Source organism: Xyrauchen texanus, chromosome 26, assembly GCF_025860055.1.
Source record: "Xyrauchen texanus isolate HMW12.3.18 chromosome 26, RBS_HiC_50CHRs, whole genome shotgun sequence".
Classification (NCBI taxonomy): Eukaryota; Metazoa; Chordata; class Actinopteri; order Cypriniformes; family Catostomidae; genus Xyrauchen; species Xyrauchen texanus.
The window spans coordinates 21,357,803-21,381,227 of record NC_068301.1 but is presented as its reverse complement, the minus strand read 5'-3'; the positions used below and the strand labels follow the sequence as shown (position 1 = coordinate 21,381,227).

The following is a 23,425-nucleotide window of genomic DNA, read 5'->3' as shown; positions in this document are numbered from 1 at the left end:
TCTAAAAGAGCAAAACACAGCGGCGTTGAATGTCCTTTTCAGGACGCGTCTTTTTCAAGATGCCCTTCCGCCTGCCCACGACTGTCCCCCGGCTGGCCGGTTCAGACGAGTCCAGAGGACGCCAACATGAGACCTCCTCCTCAGTCACGAACCCGCCCCCTGCCGGGCGCGCGGAGCAAGGTACGTGCTTTGAGCCTATTCTCAGCACCTCAGCCTCAGGCCGCAACGAAGCCGCCCGACGCTGCATTACCTGTTCCGCCCGCTCGCGAGGCCCGCCGGTACGTCCAAAATACTCGTCCCTTTGGTGCCCCTAGTGCAGAGCTGGGAAGCGTGGCTTTACGCTTCCCAACGCACCACGCTGGCTGCACCGGACCATTCGACTTCGATTCACGCAATTCAGTTTGCCCGGCTCCGCCCCCTTCAGGGGCGTCCGCTTTTCCGCAGTACACGGCGAGCATGCCAGTTCCCTGCGCATGGAAATCGCGACCCTCTTAGCCAAGGGCGCGGTAGAGCCCGTCCCTCCAACCGAAATGAGGAAGGGTTTCTACAGCCCTTACTTCATTGTACCCAAGAAAGGCGGCGGCTTACGACCAATCCTGGACCTGCGAGTTTTCAATCGGGCCTTGTTAAAACTCCCGTTCAAGATGCTCACGAATATTCTGGCTGGTGTTCAGCATCTAGATTGGTTCGCAGCGGTAGACCTGAAGGACGCGTACTTCCACGTCTCAATTCTGCCACGACACCCACCCGTCTGATGGTTCGCGTTCGACAGCCAGGCGTTTCAGTACAAAGTCCTCCCCTTCGGCCTGTCTCTGTCACTTCGCGTCTTCACGAAGGTCGCAGAGGCGGCCCTTGCCCCGCTACGAGTAGCCGGCATCCGCATTCTCAACTACCTCGACGACTGGCTCATCCTAGCACACTCTCGAGAGTTACTATGCGCACACAGAGACCAGGTGCTCCGGCACCTCAGCCACTTGGGGCTTCAGGTCAACTGGGAAAAGAGCAAGCTCACTCCGGTTCAGAGCATCTCTTTTCTCGGGTTGGAGTTAGACTCAGTCTCAATGACAGCACGTCTCACGAGCGAGCGTGCTCAGTCAGTGCTGGACTGCCTCGCTTCCTTCAAGCCAGGCACAGTGGTCCCTCTAAAACTTTTCCAGAGGCTCCTGGGGCATATGGCGTCCTCCGCGGCGGTCGCGCCGCTGGGGTTGATGCATATGAGACCACTCCAGCACTGGCTCCAGACTCGAGTCCCGAGACAAGCATGGCACCACAGCACGCATCGGGTAAGGATCACCCCCGCCTGCCTCAAAACACTCCGACCTTGGACAGACCTCTGCTTTTTTCGGGCAGGAGTGCCCCTGCAGCAGGTGTCCCGATGCGTTCTGGTCACAACCGACACCTCCCGGTCCGGGTGGGGTGCCGTGTACAGCGGGCACGCAGCAGCGGGCCGTTGGAAAAGGGCCCCGCTGTGTTGGCACATCAATTGCCTGGAGTTGCTGACCGTCCTTCTTTCTCTCAGGAAGCTCCTCCCGTTAGTTCGGGACAAACACGTCCTCGTGAGATCGGACAGCACCATGGTGGTGGCGTACATAAATCGCCAAGGCAGCGTATGCTCCCGCCACATGTCACAACTCGCCCGCCGTCTCCTCCTATGGAGCCAGCCACACAAGTCACTGCGTGCCACTCACATCCCCCGCAAGCTCAATGTCATAGCGGACGCGCTATCACGACAACGCCTGCCCAGTGGGGAGTGGAGGCTTCACCCCCAGTCGGTCCAGCTGATTTGGAAACGGTTTGGCAAGGCCCAGGTAGACCTGTTTGCCTCCCAGGAAACCTCCCACTGCCCGCTCTGGTACGCCCTAACAGAGGCTCCCCTCGGGACAGACGCGCTGGCACACAGCTGGCCCTCGGGGCTGCGCAATTACGCATTTCCCCCAGTGAGCCTTCTTGCACCGGTGCTGTTCAAGGTCAGGGAGGATGAGGAGCAAGTCACGTTAGTGGCCCCCTACTGGCCCACTCGGACTTGGTTCTCGGAACTCAGGCTTCTCGCGACAGCTCCTCCCCGGCGAATTCCCCTGAGAAAGGACCTCCTCTCTCAGGGACAGGGCATGCTCTGGCACCCGCGCCCAGACCTCTGGAACCTCCACGTCTGGTCCTTGGATGGGATGCGGAAGAGCTAGCCGGCTTACCGGCGACCGTTGTGAATACAATCAACCAAGCCAGAGCCCCCTCTACCAGGCACCTTTACGCCCTAAAGTGGCGTTTGTTCGCAGATTGGTGTTCTTCCCGAACTGAAGACCCGCAGAGATGCGCGATCGGGTCAGTGCTCCTGTTCCTACAGGAGAGGCTGGACAGGAGGCTGTCCCTGTCCACCCTCAAGGTGTATGTTGCCGCCATTGCCGCCCACCACGATCCTGTAGACGGCAAGTCTTTGGGTAAGCACGACCTGATCCTCAGGTTTCTGAGAGGCGCCCGGAGGTTGAATCCCTCCCTGCCAGGCCTAGTTCCCTCCTGGGATCTCTCAGTAGTCTTGGCAGGACTCCAGAGACCTCCCTTCGAGCCACTTGAATCAATCGGACTCAGGGCCCTCTCTCTTAAGATGGCCCTGCTGATCGCGCTCACCTCTATCAAGAGGGTCGGGGACCTGCAAGCGTTCTCTGTCAGCGACACTTGCCTGGAGTTCGGTCTGGCAGATACGTCTGTGATCCTAAGACCGCGACCGGGCTATGTGTCCAAGGTTCCTACCACACCCTTCCGAGATCAGGTAGTGAATCTGCAAGCGCTGCCCCGGGAGGAGGCAGACCCAGCCCTTTCTTTGCTATGTCCAGTGCGCGCCCTGCGCATTTACCTGGACCGCACACAGAGCACTAGGCGCTCTGAGCAGCTCTTTGTCTGCTTTGGGGGACGGCAGAAAGGGAATGCCGTCTCCAAACAGAGGCTCACCCACTGGGTTGTCGACGCATCACACTGGCTTATCACACCCAGGCCGTGCCCCTACCCTTGCGGGTCCGAGCTCACTCAACAAGGGGTGTTGCGTCCTCGTGGGCACTGGCCAAGGGCACCTCCCTAGCAGACATCTGTAGAGCCGCAGGTTGGGCAACACCCAACACCTTCGCAAGGTTTTACAACCTCCGCGTTGAGTCGGTTGCGTCTCGTGTTTTGTCAGGTCCGAGCCCGTAGAACTCGGTAACACGTAGACCGACCGGCCGGGTGGATCACTTGCGCCCAGCGCCCTTTTCCTGACGTCAAGGTAAAGTAGTGCGCCTTCTTCCCAGGGCGCCCCACTCCGAGTCGGGACCCTGGTCGATTCCTCCCCAGCCCTCCGGGTCCACGGTTCAGCGGAGGAAGTCACCGACCCAAGCCACTGCGGGTACCCTGATGGCTACCCTGTACTGGTATATGTGCTCCGCAGGTAAGGCCTCCTGCTCAGACTCCCCCTGTGTGTAATTCCACGGTTCTGTCCCCTTATGAGCGGACCCCCGTGTCCCGGTCGCCGTGCTGTAGCAACTCCCCCCTTTTGAGGCTGGATCTACCACCGCACCATACTTTCCACACGAGCACTAAGACGGCCGTGTGACGTGTCTACCACTTTTCCTCCCCAAGAAAAAGGGCAGGTGTGGTCTCCGCAGGGTCTGGGTAAGACCCCCTTCCCTATATGCATGTAAGGGCCCCAGCCGTGATTGCTCTATGCAAGAAACATAGAGAGAAAAGAGGCCCAGCCAGGCTGGCCCGTTCCCATGTTGGCAAACATCGCCTTGTTCCCCTCCCAGGGTAACTAGAAGGATTCCGATGTTCTTATGGGGCATTGGGGAAGGGTACGTGCAGCCAGGTACAGACGATGCGCGGCACTGGATGAAATCCCTGCCCGCCTCTGTATCGGCGGCTCACGTACACGGTTCAGCGCATGGCAAGATTGGAATGGGTCCCCTAGTGTCGCTTCTCCGACACAACGTGGAGAGAGCGACAGAAGGGGAACGTTTTGTTACGTATGTAACCTCCGTTCCCCCAGGGAGGGAACGACACGTTGTGTCTTTCCTCCGCCATGTCGCTGAACCGAGCCACTGTTGTGGCCGGACCATTTCGGCTCCTCAGAAAAATCCTGACTAAACTTCCGTATTTTCCCGCTTAAATACCCGTATGCGGGGCCGGGGTATACAAATACTGACTGCCAACTCTCATTGGCCCTTTTCAATAGGTCAGAGGTGAATATCGGCGCTCAAGAGAGACCCCTAGTGTCGCTTCTCCGACACAACGTGTCGTTCCCTCCCTCGGGGAACGGAGGTTACATATGTAACCAAACGTTTCTTTCTGATTAAGCTGGTTAAGCCATGCTGGGGGACCAGCACCCAAAACACAACATAAACTGGTGACTAGCACTGCTGGTCTTTTCAGCAAGGAAACCTTGAAATAATTTACATTGTGGGGACCAAACAATGGCAAACAATGGATGCAAGGAAAACAACTTAATAAACATAATGTCATAATGAAAATAGAATGAAATTGTAAAAATGTAGAATAGATTGGTTTAAAGAATTAAAAAATACCAAAAGCTCAGTATTAAAACAATAGAAGTCAAGGGGATCTTGCTGAAAAGACCAGCATTGCTGGTCACCAGCATATGTTGTATTTTGGTGCTGGTGTTTAAACTAGCTTCCCCAGCTTCATCAGAAAGACCATGCTGTTCAACCAGCGAAAAGTTGGTCCACTATCTCGACCAGCACCAAACAAGCACTAGCCAACATAATCTAGCCTAGGCCAGCATGGGAATTTCATGCTGATTAATCTGGTCTTTTTTGTAGGGAAAGTGCCCACCATGATAGAAAACAAATGTGTGGGTGGGCAACTACATCTCCCTTTAGTAATTTGGTGGGTGAGCCAGGGAGGATTATTGTCTAATGTCTCTGAAATAGAGGGGTGAGAAAGGATGCATGAAGCAATTGTTCCCTCTGCTAAGCCACCATCATACTTTCAAATCCTATATTGTTCACACAGACATATTAAACCCCTGAGACCTTGTCATTGTGTAACAGCCCCATTGATAACTCTTTACCTACGGTCTCAGGTGCACTAATTAACTTCAGTTGGTTAATTTATAAATTCAATATTCATATCTCCACTCTAAGAGTCCTAAATGATAAGCAAACATGTAGCCCAGAGAAAATATATCACAGTAAGTTACATTTCAAGTTTAAGAGAGAACATACTGCTGTCAAGAATAGACAATACTGATGCTGTCTCCTCGGTGTGGATTGATAGAGTTATTAGTTCTCTCTTTAAATATCTAGCCAACTTATAGTGACTGAATAACCCACAATGGCTTATAAAACAAAGCTATTTTATATATGTACAAAATATGTGTCAGAAAGCAAATATGGGGGGGGGGGGGCAATAATACACTGCAATAATACACAGTGATGGTATCAGAAAATGACATGGCTCTGAAGAGCAGAGTTCATGAAAATAAGTAATATTTTGTCTCCCCTCCATAACCTGCTATCTCCCCACATCTGTGCTCAATCCATGCCTCAGCCAAGGGGCAGCTCCAGTATGATGACAACTCTAAATGTGCAGCTGGTGCCTTTCATCCTGTAAGCCAATCAAACGTAATTTTACTCAGCTGCACTCAGTTCAACCCTGCGTTCCCACTGGTCAACCAATCCCCTGCTTCACAGCCAATAAGCCACAGCCCTATAAAGGCTATATTTCTGATGCAGTAACATTGTATTTTCTCCTATAGCAGTGATTTCTTCATATATTAATAGAAATGCCTTCCTCAGTTTCATTGGAGTGGAGAGACCTTAAGGTGACCCTCACCTTTCTAGTTCAGCGATCAAGATATCACTGACTCTTCCAATGTTATTATCTATAGATTTAAAAGCGGGTCAATTCCAGTTTTGAGAAACTTATGAACTCGGAAATTCTAACTGCTATCTCCAGTGGCCGAAGCGGGAATGTTTTTTTGAACGTACGACACATGTGAGCTCCCGTTTCTAGTAAAAGTTCCACATAGGGTGTGGGAGTTGTAAAGCAAGTTTTAAAGCAAATAGCTTTAGTTATAAATGATGTAATACAGTGAAGAGGTATGCATATATTATTAACTCTACACCCAAACCGAAAACTTAACCCTAAAACTAACCGTCAGTGGAGTAAAAATGGGATCTTAGAGGGAAAATGCAAACTCTGAATCACGCTTATCAGTGATTATTCGATTACTTCCTGGTTTCAATGCGGAACGAGTACCTGGATCTTTGAGAGTGCTGACACAAGGTGCTATCAGTCACACCACAATAATAGGTAAACAAGTTTGAACTGATGCAAAGATGTTTGATAAGAAATGCTACTTGTCAGTAAATCGACAGAATGGGGTCGATGTCAGAGTACTGGAACATTCATAGCAGCATATTGACGTCTGTGTGATCATGTTGGACACCCTCGTTCTGCTCAATCTAATGCTTGCTATTGCAAGCAGCCCCCTTTGTGGATCAAAACAACCACCACACGTTTCAGATGGTAAACTATAGGCTCTGATGCTGGGTATTTATTGACACACTAGGAATTATTTCACTTTGAGGGACTGTTTTCAATGCATAGTCAAAAATGGGAGATTTCTGAAGACAGCTTCAGTTGGACAAAACATGGATGTCTGGTTACCCTAAAAGTCCAGACTGACAAAACAGTCATGTGTAACTCTTGCAGGTGCCCTCAGATGACTGGTGTGGTGGTGGTCCGTCCGATAGTGGTGGGGAGATCCCCTGCAGACGTATGCGCAGTGGCAGCTACATCAAGGCCATGGGGGATGACGACAGTGCTGACTCAGACACCAGCCCCAAAGCCTCGCCCAAATCAGCCCTCATCGCCCAGAGAGAAGCTTTCCGTCGCTCTGTCAGCATGGACCAGCGCTCCTCTGCATCCAAGTCAGTTGTCACATTAGTTAGTTTTATTTTTAGGTTTTGGTGACCATTTTGCATTTATGTTTTGAGATGTAGGCCAGAAATATGCAAACATTGATGACTGGTCAGTACATTGCAAGCACATGGTCCCATTGTACAAATTTACTGTAATATGCATTCCTGAATGGTGGTGATATACCTCAGTACTCAAATGGGCAAAAGAGTTACCTTCAAAATGTCTGTGCCATCAAAATGGATGTGTAATGCAAGTCGCTAGTGAAACGTTTAACTAACTTTAGCTTACTTGCTCAGCAAGATTCTCTTCCAATTGTAAATTTATAATTCACCATTACAGTCATTGACCTGATAGAGAAAACCTACCATAGAAGAAGACAATTTACGTAAATGACCAAAATAGCACCCCTCATGGCAACATTGAGAATGAAGAGCATATTTGTGTTTTGCTATAAATTCTGTTCTGACACATTTCAGATTGTAACGACACATAACAATATTTTTTAGGTAACTAGAAGAGTTTTGAATTAAAATCATATTTTATTGATGTACTTATTGATGTATGTTTCAGAAATTACATTGGTTAAGGTTTATGTGCTTTGTTTAATAGAATCAAGCAGTTCTGATGCCAGCTGTCGATTTAATAGAAAACACTTCTCCTCAGGTACTCCTGTAATCAGTGTACAGATGCCTACCCAAACAGCCGTACAACTCCAAAAAGCCAATCCCGGTCCCGCAGCTATACACGTTCTCTGACCAGCTCTCAGGTATAACACATTCACGCTGCCCAAGTCCTGACTTAAGTGTCATTACACTAACTTATGCTGTGAGCTCTTGGTGATATTCTGCACACACTGTAAAACTGTTTTGTAAGGTATCCCAAAAAATGCTGCATGTGGAATTTACTGATTTTAGTCAAGTAAAAAATATACATTTTAAGGGTTAGGTCAAGTAAAAATAGAAATTTAATGAATGAACCTAAAGAAATGAACTGTAATTTTAAACATATATAATCATGAGCACTCACATGAAATGAAGAATCCAGTCATATCGGGAACCTTATAAAATCTGTTTTATTCTACATGGAGAGGGTCCCCTCAGGGGGCTTCCATGTTAGAATCACATGACCAGCCAAATACTACTTGCTTAATCTCAGTAACCAGCCTGTTATTGGGCACTTTCACTCTTGGATTAAATGAATCATGGCTGTTTGTGAATAGTGAATTTCTGCAATGGCAACATTAATAAAGATAAACAAATGCTTGAAATAATTATTTATTTTTAATTCATGATACCAATTTAAAATATGTAATACATGTTGTACATAATGTAGCTAATGTTGTACGTAAACAGTCTTATTGTTAAGTGTTTCCATTCATAAAATCATAACCCCCAACTACTGCCGATTCCTTGACTGCTTTGTTTAGTTAAAGGAATTTTTTTTACTGTTACGTAATCATTTTGCTTATATCTTCTAACAACTTGATCTGCATGTGGACCATAATTTAAAAAGCCAGCTGTGTTTTGTGTTCTAGTTTGGAGACACTCTGAACCTGTTTGGAGAGATGGAATCACAGGCTGTCGATGCACTAGATCTGCCTGGATGCTTCCGTACCCGCAGTCACAGCTATGTAAGGGCCATCCAAGCCGGCTGCTCCCAGGATGATGACTGTCTGTCTGTGTTCTCCATGTCTGGCCCACAGGGGAGCATGAAGGGCGAAGCAGGTGATGGGTCATCATCAGCATGTGTTTGTGTGTGTGAGAGAGTCTGGTGTGGTGGTTTACCTAGCCTCTATGCTGTCACAGGGATTAGATTTTGTGACTTAATGAGTTTTTGGATCAGTCTCATAGGAATAGCTGGGGAAACATAACTTAAGCTAAGGGATTTAGATCAAAACGGCTTCCTTTTTACCTCTCCTCAGTATATGAAGTCTGTAAACAAATGTTAAGTTGTGAACACTGTAAACTGCTCAAATTCCCATGAGAATGTTCAGACTCCTCATCTTGTAGTCAACATGATGGGCATGATTGCAGTTGCACTCTGTTGGTTAACTGGTAGAGCATGGCACAGGTAGTACCAAGGTCATGGATTTAGTTCCCAGAAAACACACATACTGATAGAATATTTATTTTAAATGCAATGTAAATCACTTTTGATGAAGCGTCTGCTCGTTGCATAAATGTACATCTCTCTCTCTCTGTGCATCATGTAGATGGCTTTATTTATTTTTCCATTGTCTCTTATTCTCAAGAGATTTATTAAAGCCCTTGTGAAGTGTCAAAAGCATCCATCTGCAGCTTCCCAAGGCAACATTCATGACACACACTGTCTGAGTGTCTTTAAGAGAGAGGGATAAGGAGAGGAGAAGAGAGATAGAAGAAGGGCTTATGCGTGCTTTTTAAAAACTCCTTTAATCTCTGAGTGTGTCCCACAGAATTTTGTGTCTCTGCTCTCAAGAGCTTGTGAGTGTGTGTGTGTGTATGTGTGTGTGGGGGGGGGCATGAGTGAGTGTGTGTGTGTGTGTGTGGCTGTTATTTAAGTCATTAGGATATTTCTAAAGCTTTTTTGAATGATAATCCTCAAGTGGGAATTTCAAGTTAAAATGTATATGTGTAATTCATGTATTTATATTCTCTATATTCTATGTTTTTATGGATTCCCTCCATTTCTCTGAATTCTTTTAGAGTTTTACAGTTCTCCATAGTTATCCTCTCTCATATTTTTTCTATTGTACATGAAACATTTAGCATGCCACTTTGTTAATACCAATGAAAGAATATGTACAGTGGCCCCAAAAAGTATTTGGCTCCACACATTTATTAATGTCATAAACAAAATATTATACCAAGTGGCCATTATTTTAAAGGTGCAGTATGTAAGATTCATAAACCCTTGTTCCCTTTACAAAAAGCTTCACTATGATGCTGCGCTTTGCTAAGCGCTTTTGGGAACAATCCTGCATTGTGACCAGCTGTGAATATGTGTGTAACACATCAATGAACATTGCCCGGAATTTATAACCTCGGCTGGTGAGATCATTAGATGCACCTGTGGCCAGGCTATAAATAGACGCGTCACAGGGGTGTCGACAGACCGTTTTCTTCAGAGCAAACTGTGCTGTGTGTCTCACAAGCCTGACAGAAACTTTCTTTCCTCTGCTAGGATTTAGAATTTGTTAGGCAGTGTGCAGTGAACCTTTTCTCCTTTCCCTCTTTCTATATATATATATATATAAAATATATATAAAATAGAAAAGAAGAAGGTGGAAAAATGTCGGAGAAGCAAAGCAAACGATGCATGTTTCCCTGTCAACGTTCTATGACTGTCAGGGACACACATCAATTTTGTTTTGTTTGTTTGGGGGTTTGTTTGCTCTCGAGTTGGGGCAGGGCGAGTGCGCGCATTGCGACCTACTTTCGGGCGAAGTGCTTCCCGCTCACCTCGCTTACTTATTTCATCGTGGGGCTCTTGCATATATCTGGCTGAGGAGCGAGAGACGGGTCCGTCCCTATCGCTTGCTCTCTCCCCAGATCCAGCTGATCCTTCTCGTAATCTGAAGCGCGCCTAGGCACCTCTTTGTTTCACGAGGGGGTCGCTGAACCTCTGTACATTTCACGTATAATAATAAAGCGGCTGAGAATTTACTCGAGGTGGTTACTTGGGCTGTGGCCAGACTACAGCTAGACTGTACCCCCCCTCCCCCCAAACGCTCCAAACTATAAGACAGATTTCTGTCTGGTGGCCAAAACAATAATAATAATTAAAAAAAAAAAAAAGGGAACGCTATATTAGTCCCTTCCTTTCTTTGATGACCTCCATGACAAGCTTTCTCACTCATGGAGGAACCCATATACCTCCGTGTTCACGTACCCTCGACGTCTTTATACTCGACTGTCGACTGAGACACGGGGGTATTCAATGATGCTGCCGGTCGAAGAGACGCTTGCGGGCTATCTCTCACCGGGTTCGGCATCATCACTCAAGAAACCCGCTCTCCCCACTAAGCCATGCAGGACTAACTCCATGCTAGTGGGGAGGGCTTATCAAGTGGCAGTTCAGGCTTGTGCTGCTCTGCACACCATGGCCGTGTTACAGGCGCACCAGGCTGACCTACTGAAAGACCTGAGTGTGGGTGCAATGCTTGACGAAGAAGCCTTTTCTGAACTTCGTCGGGCCACAGATTTATCTCTCTGTGCGACCAAGCAGACAGCCCGTGCCATTGGTCGGTCTTTGTCAGCTTTAGTCAGCTTGGAGAGGCATTTATGGCTTAACCTTTCATGCATCAAGGTTAAGGACAGAGTTTTCCCACTCGATGCCCCGGTTTGGCCTTCCGGTCTCTTTGGAGACTCCATGAATACGGTTATCTCCAGATTCCAGGAGGCGAAAAGCCATGAGGAAGCCTTCGGGCAGTTTTTTCCTCGCTGCACTCAGGGGGGCGGGGCCGTCGGCCACCCAGACACGCTGGTGGCGCGTCTATTTATAGCCTGGCCACAGGTGCATCTAATGATCTCACCAGGCGAGGCTATAAATTCCGGTCAGTGTTCATTGACGTGTTTCACACATATTTACTGCTGGTCACAATGCAGGATTGTTCCCAAAAGCGCTTAGCAAAGCGCAGCATCTCGTTCCGCTTTTTTCAGGGAACAAGGGTTACATAAGTGTAACCCGAGATGTTATTAATGAAACCTGTGGCCGTTAAGTGAACTGCAACCAGCTACCTGTTGCTTGTGCTCGCTCTCATGCACACACTCTATAAGGATGCGAGCATCAACATAAACAGTGACGTAACTTACAAACAGAAAACGTGATTCACGACAGATGAGGTAGCATAATTAAAATGACACAGTTATGATTGTTATATTACAAACTTTGAGACTGTATATTATATTTGAATCTCCAGTGCTGGAACAGGTCTAAAACAAAGTGTGGATATAGGTCTGATTATGCGAGACTGTAGTTTGAAGTAATCACTTTTCTTTGCATGAGACATTGACTGCATTTATACGATAGCCTATGTCAGCATTAGCTAGCTAGCCAGCTTTATCAATAGCTGTTAGCTAAATTTGGTGGATGATGACATAAGCTTTTTATCAAATTTAGTACATTATAAATATGTTGACACAATTCAGTATTGATGTTATTCCATCACAACTGTCATTTTGATATATTGATGCGCTATTGTTTTATAATAATAGATAATATATATTTTCTGTGTAACCAAGTTATGTTACACAAATTAATGGGTCTTTTTGCATTATCTTGAACATTGTCTAGCATTAATTTCATGTGTTATTGTAGTTTTGCTAAAATTACACAGATCAATCCTTATGGCACTTTATTTCACATGCTTTGCAGTTATGTAAGCTTACTTGTCCTATAAGAAGAATGCCAATTCAGGGTCAATTTTTATCCCCAAAACCTAACGAAGGTCCCTCCAGGAAACAAATGCCCTGCCGATGTTCACTCTAGTTTTCAAATGACCACGATCACATTCCAGCTTAGCCAGATGGTTTTCAGTAGGTAGTAGTAGTTTTTTCTTTGTTTTTTGGCTTACTCTGAGATTGTGTAGGAGTCTGTGTTGTGCTGGGAGCCGGACGTTTGCTGGATACCATCTCTAAGATAACGTTACCTAGTGTTGCAGTTTGTTGTCGCAGTTGAATAGCGGAAGAGACACTATTACTGAAGTGTGTCATAAATGTCACATACTTTGGATTTTCCTGGCAGAAGCGACCTGCTCCCTTCGCATGAAAATCAGTCTAAAGGCTTTAATAGGCAACCTAGGGAGTCTGGGAAGGGCTAATTTTTTTAAGCTGCGTTACAAGCCGTTCACATTGGCAAAAAAAAAGGGTAAATATTACACCTTTAAAGAAAGAAAACATACATTTTCATGCAAATAATTTCACAAAAAGTAGTTTGTTAGATTTAAAATGATAAAACAATATATGTGCTGTTCAAACTTAAGACAAAGATTTGGACACTTGCTGGTCCAAAAATAAAGGAACATGTCTAAAAACAATGTGATGAACAAGACCTGTGTTCAATCTACTGGGACACTTGTGTGATCTTGAGGGTAACTGATTTAATACATTCACTAAAATGAATTTGAGACCAGTTGCTAAAAAGAGTAAAATGAAGTTAGTTCTGAGAAAGAGTTTACAATTATTTGTTTGCTGCTGTGACTTGCAGTTGCGTTTGATATTTTGTTATTTAATGCAATGAAATCAATACATTTTAAGTGTGGTTTAAGTATCCAAATACTTTTAGAAATCCAGAGAAAACGGGCCACACAATTGTACTTGAACCCTCTGGCAGGCATTGTACAGTTGAAAGCTGGTGTATCCTCACTTTTCTTTTCCAATGAATGACATAATTGTGTAGTGTGTAAAATATCCTGTCTTTGTCTTTATAGTATTCACATACAGGAAAGGCCCCCCTCCTCTGCCCCCACGAATGTCCAAGCCAATGATCTCTGTGACTGCTCAGAGCAGCACTGAGTCCACTCAGGACGCTTACTTCCAGAGCACAGGGCAGCCCACTCTGGTCCGCCCCAGACAGCATAGTAACTCAGTGGACCTCACGGAGAGCAGCGGGGGCCGTACCTCCAGAAGTGGCCACTATCTGGGTGGAGGACCAGCACGGGTCAGACAGAGCAGCAACTCTGCAGAGAGTTTGAATGGCAGGGCCCTTCAGACAGTCAGCTTCACTAGTGGACCTGTTCCGATGAAACCAAAACACAGCAGCTCGGCTGAAAACCTGCTGGAGGGGCCAAGGGTATCCAGGGACCGGGCTGGATGCAGCCTGGGCAAATCCACCTCCCTTCCACAGAACAGCATGTCCCTAGCCAAAGCTCTGGCTGGAGGAGAGGACTTCAAACAGGATGGAAGGGGAAGGAAATGGAGACCCTCCATAGCAGTGCAGGTATAAAAGGACACTATCTCGTGAGCACTATAAAGCCCAGCTGCTTAAAATTGATTATATCTCTGTGTGTCTTGGTCTAAATGCTTTGTTAAATATCTCTCTGTGTGGACAGGTGGACAGCTCAGAGACATTGTCCGACTCAGACCCAGATGGCAAAGCGCTGCGAGAGGTGCACTCCATAGGTGTTCAAGTAGAGGATGATAAGAGGTAAACCTTGCTTGTTGATTAATTCCACACTAAATGCCTTGACGAGTTCAGGGTTGTGTCCGAACTCTTATAAATGCTGCCTTAGGAGACTGTAAGTGGAACATGGCATCAAGGCACATCATATCTTGTCTTCTGGGATGCTTTCACCTAATCAGTTTTTGATTAGATATTGTGGTTTCCGTAAACCGCTGTATAACCAAAATTTCTCATCGTATTCTGCAGTCTCTTTCTACTCAAATATTTTCAAATCCGATCAATATTGAATATCCATTTATTGACTTGTATGGAAAGTAGCAGGATATTAAGTGGCATAATGTACAGTCTGCCAGATATTATCACAAAATATACCCCATTTAGGATGATAGTGACTGGCTGACTGTATATCATCCTGCACAAAGTACATTTTGTCAACTTTTAGTAAAGTGTGCTAGCATATAGGTAAGCCTCAAAGGTAATAGGCATTACTTAAAATCACAAAACTCCAACTCTGATATTTCACTTTGTTCTCCTATTTAGTAAAAAAGCAGTGAGGGTAGTTGGTTTATTTCTGATGTTGGGTGAAGTGTGAATGTGAATGTGTCACAGTGTTAGATGAGCAAGAGGTGCAGGTGGAAGGTTCACACACATGCAAACAAATGTACACACACACACACACATATGGGGTGGATGTGCCGGGAACACTGAGTGAGTTGAGAGGGTACAATTAGGCAGCTATGGCGCAACACAGCAAAACTTGTGAAATGATGTCATTGTCACTCATCCACTAATGAGCTTGTTATAATTTCTGTCTTGTGATCATTAATTATACTTGTTAGGCTCTTCCTTAATTTAGCAGAAATGCTTTTGGTTTTGAGTCAGAGCTGTTAGGGAGCTTGGTGTTAACAAAGCTTTAAAACATTTGCTATGAAAGTGTCTTAGTAATGCAATAGGGTCATATATAATGGATTTTATTTTTGTGTTGACAAATTTATTAATCAGTACTATGTCACATTTATTTAAGCTATTGAACAATGTTTGTCAGGAAACAGATGACTTTAAATAGAAACTTTTTTTTATTCTACCTCCAGGTTCACCCTTTGAGCAACAATTTATTTGCTGTCAAAAGCTATGACTGTTTCAATAACCAATGCCGATACATAGGAATGCCAATATATGCACTACCAGTCTAAAGTTTGGGCACATTTACTCATTTTATTATTACTATTTGCCACATTTTTTATATAGCTGTAAAGTAATCAAAACTATGAAATAACACAAATAGAAGTATGGAACTGAAGACATTTGACAGATAGTGTATAATATATACAATTCTCCTAATTCTCTAAACATTTTCTGAGAAAATGTGAACTACGAACTTCAGATTTCTGTTTATTGGCCAGCAGGCATGGTTATTGGCTAACGTTGATTATCTCAAAATGTCCAATATCAGTCGATTAAGCTGCCTTGCCAATATATCATCTACCACTGCACAAAGGTTAGTGGTCCTGTTGTTTGTTTCCAGAAGAGCTCGTTTCAAACGCTCCAACAGTGTGACCGCGAGTGTCCAGGCTGATCTTGAGATGGAGGGTTTCGCTGGGCAGACCGTCCCCACAAAGGACAAGGGTCTACAGTTTGGCTGCTCATTCCAGTGCCACCCTTCTGAACCAGAATCAGCTGGCCAGTTTGCAGAATACCGCACAGTGCACACACAGGGCCAGTGGGCCTACCGTGAGGATTTCCACAGTGGTTACTCTACTGAGCTCGGTCCAGAACTGAGAGCCCTACCTCGCTCTCACTCCCCCCTTCCTCTGGCACCCGAGCGGGGAGTGGAAGTCTGGAACGAGGGCCCACGGAGCCTCCCTGACTCAGGCAGAGCCTCGCCATGCTTACGGGATGGAGAATTCTTCCTTCGTCTCTTGCAGACAGAGGTGGAGAGGATGGAGGGATGGTGCCAGAATATGGAGAGAGAAGCAGAGACAAACGAACTGCCTGAAGAGGGTGAGTATGCAGGAACAGAACAGAGGGCTTTGGGGAGGCAGGGAAAATGGCTGGTGACAAAGAGGGAAATAAAGACGTTAGCAGTATTCCAAAACCTAGTGAGCTGCCTCGGTGCCTCCTGCCGACATATAAAACTGGCTTCAAAGGTAGCATCCTAAATATCACGGAACTTCATAGTGACTAATTTGGAATGCTCTACATAGCCAGAATCTCCACACGCCATAAAAATAGCAGGTGAGTTACAACGTGATAATCTAATAAGCATAAACGTTCATGGCTCACACAAGTTTTGAGTAAAAAAGATGGGTAAAATCTGTTTTTAATTATATTTTATGATGGCATTTTAGTGGCAAGTTAAAATAATAAATAAAAAAATAAAAATATGATTTCGAGAATACAGTTGTAACATTACGAGACTATAGTAAGATTTTGAGAATACAGTCAAAATTACTGCAATAAAGACAGCATTACATGATTAAACTCACAATATATCAAGAATAATATCGTAGCATTATGAGATTAAAGTCATAGCATTACAATATTATTTTAGTATAATAATATTATCATAATGTCTGCATTTCAAACCGCAAACTATCTTAACCATGTTACCAGACAGGGCTTCGGGAAATTGCCTCTTTTGCGGCATCCGAAAAGGCAACCTATGGTCGACTCGTAGGTTATCGATGGTTACATCTGCTCCATTTGCTGTTCATTACCGAAATACAATGACTTTATTCTCATAATTAATTGTTACATTGCAAATTTATTTACTTAATATTATAAATTTAATCTCATAATGCTATGGCTTTATTCTAATCATTTTTTACTTTATTCTCATAATTATTCTACGTTATTTAAATCTCTTAATGTTATTCTCAAACTATTTTTACATTAAAGATGTTGTTTATTTTATTGTGGCACTTAAACGTCATTGGAATATTTAACTTTGTTTGTAATGATCAACATTTCTCTTATTCATCTCAAATCAACATATTGGATTTATTTGTTTCACTGCATTCTAGGATTTCTGGGAAGGGTACTTGCAATGCTGCCTTAGAATTTGGCCAAAAGAAGATATCTTTTGGAATGTTCTTTGAGTTGGGAGCCCACATACTAAATGATGCCTTAAAATGCTTTGTCCATAAACAGCTCACTAGGTTTTGAAACATAGCAGTATAGTCGATGAGTGTAATGAGAAACACCACCTGTGCTAATCCGTTTTGATTAGGATTTCTCAAAGTACAGTTCTATTTCATCTGGTCTAAATGTTGATCTTTATTCTGAGTGTCTTAATTTGTTTCTTTTTGTGTGGTTCAGTGCTGGAGCTTATCAGATGTGCTGTTGGTAGTGCTCAGATGCTCATGTCACAGAGAATCCAGCAGTTCTTCAGGATGTGCCAACAGAGTGTGGTGAGTGCTTTGCAGTAACCTATATATTCAGCACACGCCATCTAAACATAAGGAATTTCAGCATTTGTATTGAAGTTTTGTTTACAGGTTCTTGTAAATAACTAGAATACTTGTAAAGACATAAAACTAATATATATATATATATATATATATATATATATATATATATATATATATATATATATATATATATATAGGGTTGTCAATCGATTCCATTTATATATATATATATATATATATATATATATATATATATATATATATATATATATATATATATATATATATATATAAATATATATATATAAATATTCTGATAATTAAAATGCATTACATTCTTGTGGCAAAAGAGTTAATCATTGATAAGACAATATAAAAAGCAGCTTTAGAATACAATGTATTGTTTACTACCATATTATTGATCATAAGTCAATCATTGGCATACAGTTCACAGCAATCTATTTTTCAAGTGAATTTGTCAATCAGTTCCAGATTTATTATGAGGGCTTGTTTAAGGACCCGTCACACCTGCGTCAGACATGCTTGTGTAGCGTCTCGGGTGCATTGCGTCATAAACATACAATTTTAGGTCACTGTGTCAAGTTAAATACAGTTTAATACTCAATCTTTAAACACATCTTGAGATCCCTTAGTTCGCATTTGCGCTCCTTCAAGTGTTTTGAACGCAAGATCATTACGCATGTTTGTGTTGTTCTGCCTACTGAAGTGTTGTTTTCTTCACTGTATAAACTGCACGTTGCTCATTTAGCTGAAATTTCAATTACTGCCCTCTGGAGTAAATATGTGGTACTACAAGCTTGCATTTCTCAGGACTCTTGCTTATTACGGTACGGGGGCATTGCGATTAATTGCGTATTTTTATTTTTGGTAAAATTAATCGCACTGAATTAACGCATTAAATCGACAGCCCTAATATATATATATATATATGCTGTATATAAATGTCAAATAGAATGGCTACTTTTACTATTGCTACTTTCTTCACACAATTCTTATCAAATTGAAAACTTGAAGTAAAATGTATCCCATTTAACCCTCCTGTTATCCTCAAATTTACTCACATCATTTTATCCTTTGGGAAAATTTGACCCCAGCCATTTAAACCTCCAGAAAAAGGTTTTTACCCAAGTTTATTTGTCAGGTACTTTATGTTTCTTTGTTGGCTACCAAAATAGTCATATTATTTTGCCTACAGCCCACGAGAAGGTACAGTCCAGCCTTTTGTCTGCACTATTGTACACATGATGTGCAGAGAGTGTGTCCGTGCTCCTTGCAGACGTATTTCTTGGATTTCACACAGGTGTTGCTGGTCTTGGATTAATTTCTGTTGGGACAGACCAGGCACCTGCCTGTTTCCAGCCGGCAGTTTGAACCAGTGGGGTGTGCGTCTCCATTTGGATGTCCTTCACAACAGTTGCAGCAGCTGTTGAAGCTCTTAGAAGGCACTTATTCTCTTGATATGAGGTTTCACCAGCGCGTAACCCAGCTGCTCCGGAAAATCCTCGTTCGACTCAGTTTTCTGCAGTTCGCTCTTTTATTTCGCTCCATAATACAAAGGCATTGTTGGTGCTCACATCAATGATGTTGAAGAAAATTACATGGGGCCAATGGGCAGTCATGCATCGGCAGCTGTAGATGGCTGTGACCTTGTCAAGATTATCAACCCCTCACTTGTAGTCCAAGACCATTCATGGTTTTCTATCTTCTCTGGTGCTCAGGACAGCATCTTTGTGTATGGTGCTCATCAGTAGGACATATTTTCCCTTTCTTGGGGCAACAGGAGATGACAGTGGCTCTTCCAGTTAAGGCAAATATTGAAGATGTTACTGTAAATGTTCCAGCAAGAAGGTAGCGGGGTGGCAGTCCAGGTAAGTCAGCTTTTTATTCAGCATTTTCAGCTTCACAATCAGAGTTTTGGCTTTTCAGCTTCACAGTCAACGTATACACTTTAGCTTCACAACAATCACAAGCTTTAGCTTCACAATAAATATACACTTCAGCTTTACAACTTCGTGTTTCTCTGTAGCTGACTCTCTCTGTCTCTCTGGTGTTCTCGGCAGCCTTTTCAAGCCTGTCTCCATTGTCAATGTAATGAGACACAGGGGTTAAACATCAGTAATCACCAAGTGATGGCCCTTACTGCTTCCTCTCTCACCAGTGACAGACACACAACCACGTCCTGCTCCACATACCCCTACCACCTGATTCAGGCCCAGCCAACATTCTGGAGAGGAATTCAGCCTTTGGACCACCTTAAATTTGAAGGGCTGAAGTGCCAGGTACCAACGAGTGATCTGCGCATTGGTATCCTTCAGGCGGTGGAGCCACTGAAGTGGGGCATGATCTGAGTGGCGGATGAAGGCCCACCCCAGCAGGTATTAGCGGAGGGTTATGACTGCCCAATTGATGGCAAGGCACACTTTCTCTATGGTGCTGTACTAAGTCTCTCTCAAAGAGAGCTTACGACTAATGTACATCACGGGGCGCTCCACCTCCTGTGAGATCACACCCCTCAACCCCCTGTATGATGCATCTGTCTGTAAAATAAAGTGGAGAGAGAAGTTAAAATCATGTAAAAGTGGCCCACCACATGAAAGCCTGTTGGCATGCCTCTGTCCACTTGACTGGATCTGGCACCCCCTTTTTAGTGAGATCAGCCAAGGGGCTTCAGAAAAATCCAAAATATTAGGAACAAACCTTCTGTAATAGCCAGCCCCATGAACTGCCTCACCTCCTTTTTAGACTTGGGACATGGGCAGGCCGCTATTGCTGCTGTCTTATCAATTTTGGGATGTACCTGATCATGACCCAAGTGGGAGCCCAAATACCATACTTCCACCCACCCAATTGCATACTTTTTCAGGCCAGAGAATCCTATTCATGAGGTGCTGGAATGTACCTCAAACAAACCAAACGGTAGAGTGATGAATTGGTATAATCCGAACGGGGTGGAAAAGGCCATTTTTTCTAGGGATAATGGAGTTAATGAGACCTGCCAATATTACATAGTTAAATCCAAAGTGTCAAATAAAATTGAGCCGCACCCAACCTATTGAGCAGTTTGTCAATTTGGGGCATTGGGTTCATGTCAAATTTAGACACCGCGTTGAATTCACAGTTGAGTACAGTAATCAACACAGAACCGGACTGACCCGTCACTCATAGGTACAAGAAAAACCGGCTTGCCCAATCGCTGTGCGATTATTCTATTACCCCCATCTCAAGCATTGCCTCTAATTCATCACTGAATCATGAGGTATGCCCTCTCTGGAACTACAGTCACCATGGACACAGGGACCGCCTCGCTCCATAATTTAAGGAGGTTGAGGTGGTAAATTTGACGTTCTCAGCCTCTATCCATTCGATTAACTTCATAATTGAAATCCCCAACTGTAACCTCAACGGGTCCATGCGTGCAAATTCCCGTAGCTGGATACACCTATTATACAGTCGGCTTTGTGTCTCTTGAGCTTGGAGCTAATTTTGTTGTGACAACTGACCCAGTGTGTGTGGCTTTGCTCGAAGATCAAGGAATTTCATTCTTGCTTTGGGAAGGTCCTTCCTCCCACTCCTCCCATATGATGTCAATCCCCCGCGTGGCCGGCGTCCATACAGGAGCTTGAAGGGGGAAAACCCCGTGGAGGCTTGCGGGACCTCCCTGACTACAAATAATAGGGGTTCCAGCCATTTGTCCCAATTCCTAGCATCCTCGTGCACAAACTTGCTAATCATATTTTTCAGGATTTGATTAAATTGTTCCACCAGCCTGTCAGTTTGAGGTGATAAACGCTGGTGCGAATCGATTTAATCCCCAGCAATTCATAAAGTTTGCGTAGTGTTTGTGACATAAACGTGCCTTAGTCGGTGAGGATTTCTTTTGGAATCCCCACCCGGGAGATAATTGTGAAGAGTGCCTCCACCACACTGCGTGCTGATATGTTGTGTAAAGGCACTGCTTCCTGATACCATGTTGCATAATCCACCAGGACTTATACAAAGCGGTATCCATGTGCTGACCATTCTAATGACCCAACAAGGTCCATACCAATTCTTTCGAAGGGGGCCTCGATTAACGGTAACAGGTGCAATGACACTCTTGGGGTGGCTGGTGGATTCACCAACAGACATTCGCGGCATGCCGTACACCACCTTCTTACATCCCCGTGAATCAGCCAATAGATGCCGCAGTGTTCGTTCTTGTCCTAAGTGACCCGCCATAGGATTGTGGTGAGCCACCAGGAAAAGTGTTTCCTGACGGCTCCTCGGGACTAATAACTGGGTTGTATGTTCTTGGGTTTTCTGCGTTCAGTGTTCTGCATCACTCAATATAACCGGTCTCTAATAATTGAAAAGTATGCATATGTGAGGGCAACGTCCGGCTGGAGTTGCTGGACATCGATTACTCTCACTTTCACCCAAGGCTTGCCTAAGGGTGACTGCTCTAGAGTGAAATCCCCCTCTGGGAACTCACTAAGGATGGGAATGCTGGAGGATACCCCTCCTGCATCATTCTGATTCTGAGCAGACGTGGATGGCCCCGGCTCCGCCTCCCCAGCCATCGTGTCGCACGACACATAACGAGACTTTGGTTTGCCATCCACACATAACACATTTAATAATCTCTTAAACCCCAGCCAATTGGTTCCAAGAATCAGTGGATGGGTGAGGCGGGAGTTTACCACAGGCTTCACTCTATGCTTTACTCCCTGAAATTGAATAACGGTAATCACTACCGGATATTTGTGAACATCCCCATGCAAACACCTCACCATCTCCTTGTGTTTTGTACCCAAAGCCCCATCAGGAACCAAGCCGTGGTGGATCTATGTTTGATTACAGCCTGAATCCACTAGGGATTGGTATGTACACCCCATAATTTTTACCAGTATACGGTATGTCCCTGCTCGTTTGGGGGCAGTCTGTGTTATGTTGGGTATTTGGATCCATGTGTCCACCTCACTTACTGGACACCGGCTTTGGAAGTGTCTCGGTTCCCCGCAACTCCGGCAGACGGGCCCAGGCTTCCCGGCTGCACTCGTGGTGGCGGAGACATCAACCTGGGAAGGACGACAGAAAGGGGTAGAGGAGGGGGCCGACGCGTAGTGCATTCTACGAAGGCGAGGCGCCGATTTGGATGGCACCACTCCCCATTTCCAGGGAGGAGAGGGAGGGGCAAGAGGAGGAGGAGCAGCAAGAGGGAGAGAGAGAGAGATCTGGACTGCTCGTCGGCTTCCGGGTAGGCCGCCCTGTGGGCTTCAGCCAGCTGGATGGCATCATCCACCAACATGGGGCGATGGCACTGGACCCATTCCATGGTTCTTCTGTGCTGGCGAATGGTTAGCTGCTCCAGCACCATCAGCTTGATGACATCTTCCACGCCGAGGCATTCTCTGGCTAGCACCCATCTTCAACAGGCATCAAGGAGCTGCTGGGCAAACGCAAATGGGTGGTCGACTTTGTGCAGTGTGAGGGAGTGGAACCACTGGCAGTGTTGTTCTGTGGTGTGGCCAACCCATTTCAGGACATCAGTCTTCAGCTTCATGTAATCCAGGCGGTCCTCAGGTGATAGAAGCTGCGCCCCCAGGAAAGCAGCAGAAGCAAGTGGAGGACCCACTGGGCTCGCAGCCAGCCAGAGTCGGTGACTGACTGTTCAAAGATGCCCACGAATGCCTCCATGCCAAAATGAGCAACCCAATGTAGGCTTGCAAGTGGGTCACATCCAAGTCTTTCCAACTGTCCAACTTTTCCGCCTCCTCTCTAAACTTTTCATCTCAAGTAAATCCTTTTCGATTGATGGTGTTACGAAGAGCTCAAATGCTGAATTTATGTCTTGGACATGGCTGACAGCATATCTGGTGGGGCCTGGAATCATTTTGAGGACATTAGCAGTGCTAATTGCAGCCTCCATCTTGCCACCATTGACTGCACCAAATAGAACTCTGCCCGTTTCTTTGGACACTCGGAACAGAGAAGAAACAACATCAATT

General features: G+C 45.0%; 1 protein-coding gene across 1 annotated transcript in view; it reads left to right on the top strand.

Annotated features, from left to right (window-relative positions):
* Window positions 1-23,425, top strand: part of LOC127620394 (disks large-associated protein 3-like) — a 139,691-nt gene that overhangs the window by 114,732 nt on the left and 1,534 nt on the right. Inside the window, exons 3-9 of the mRNA XM_052093619.1 lie at window positions 6,697-6,914; window positions 7,570-7,672; window positions 8,441-8,630; window positions 13,316-13,824; window positions 13,937-14,031; window positions 15,533-16,008; window positions 17,326-17,417. Coding sequence (XP_051949579.1) covers window positions 6,697-6,914; window positions 7,570-7,672; window positions 8,441-8,630; window positions 13,316-13,824; window positions 13,937-14,031; window positions 15,533-16,008; window positions 17,326-17,417 — 1,683 coding nt within the window. The remainder of the gene's footprint in view (window positions 1-6,696; window positions 6,915-7,569; window positions 7,673-8,440; window positions 8,631-13,315; window positions 13,825-13,936; window positions 14,032-15,532; window positions 16,009-17,325; window positions 17,418-23,425) is intronic.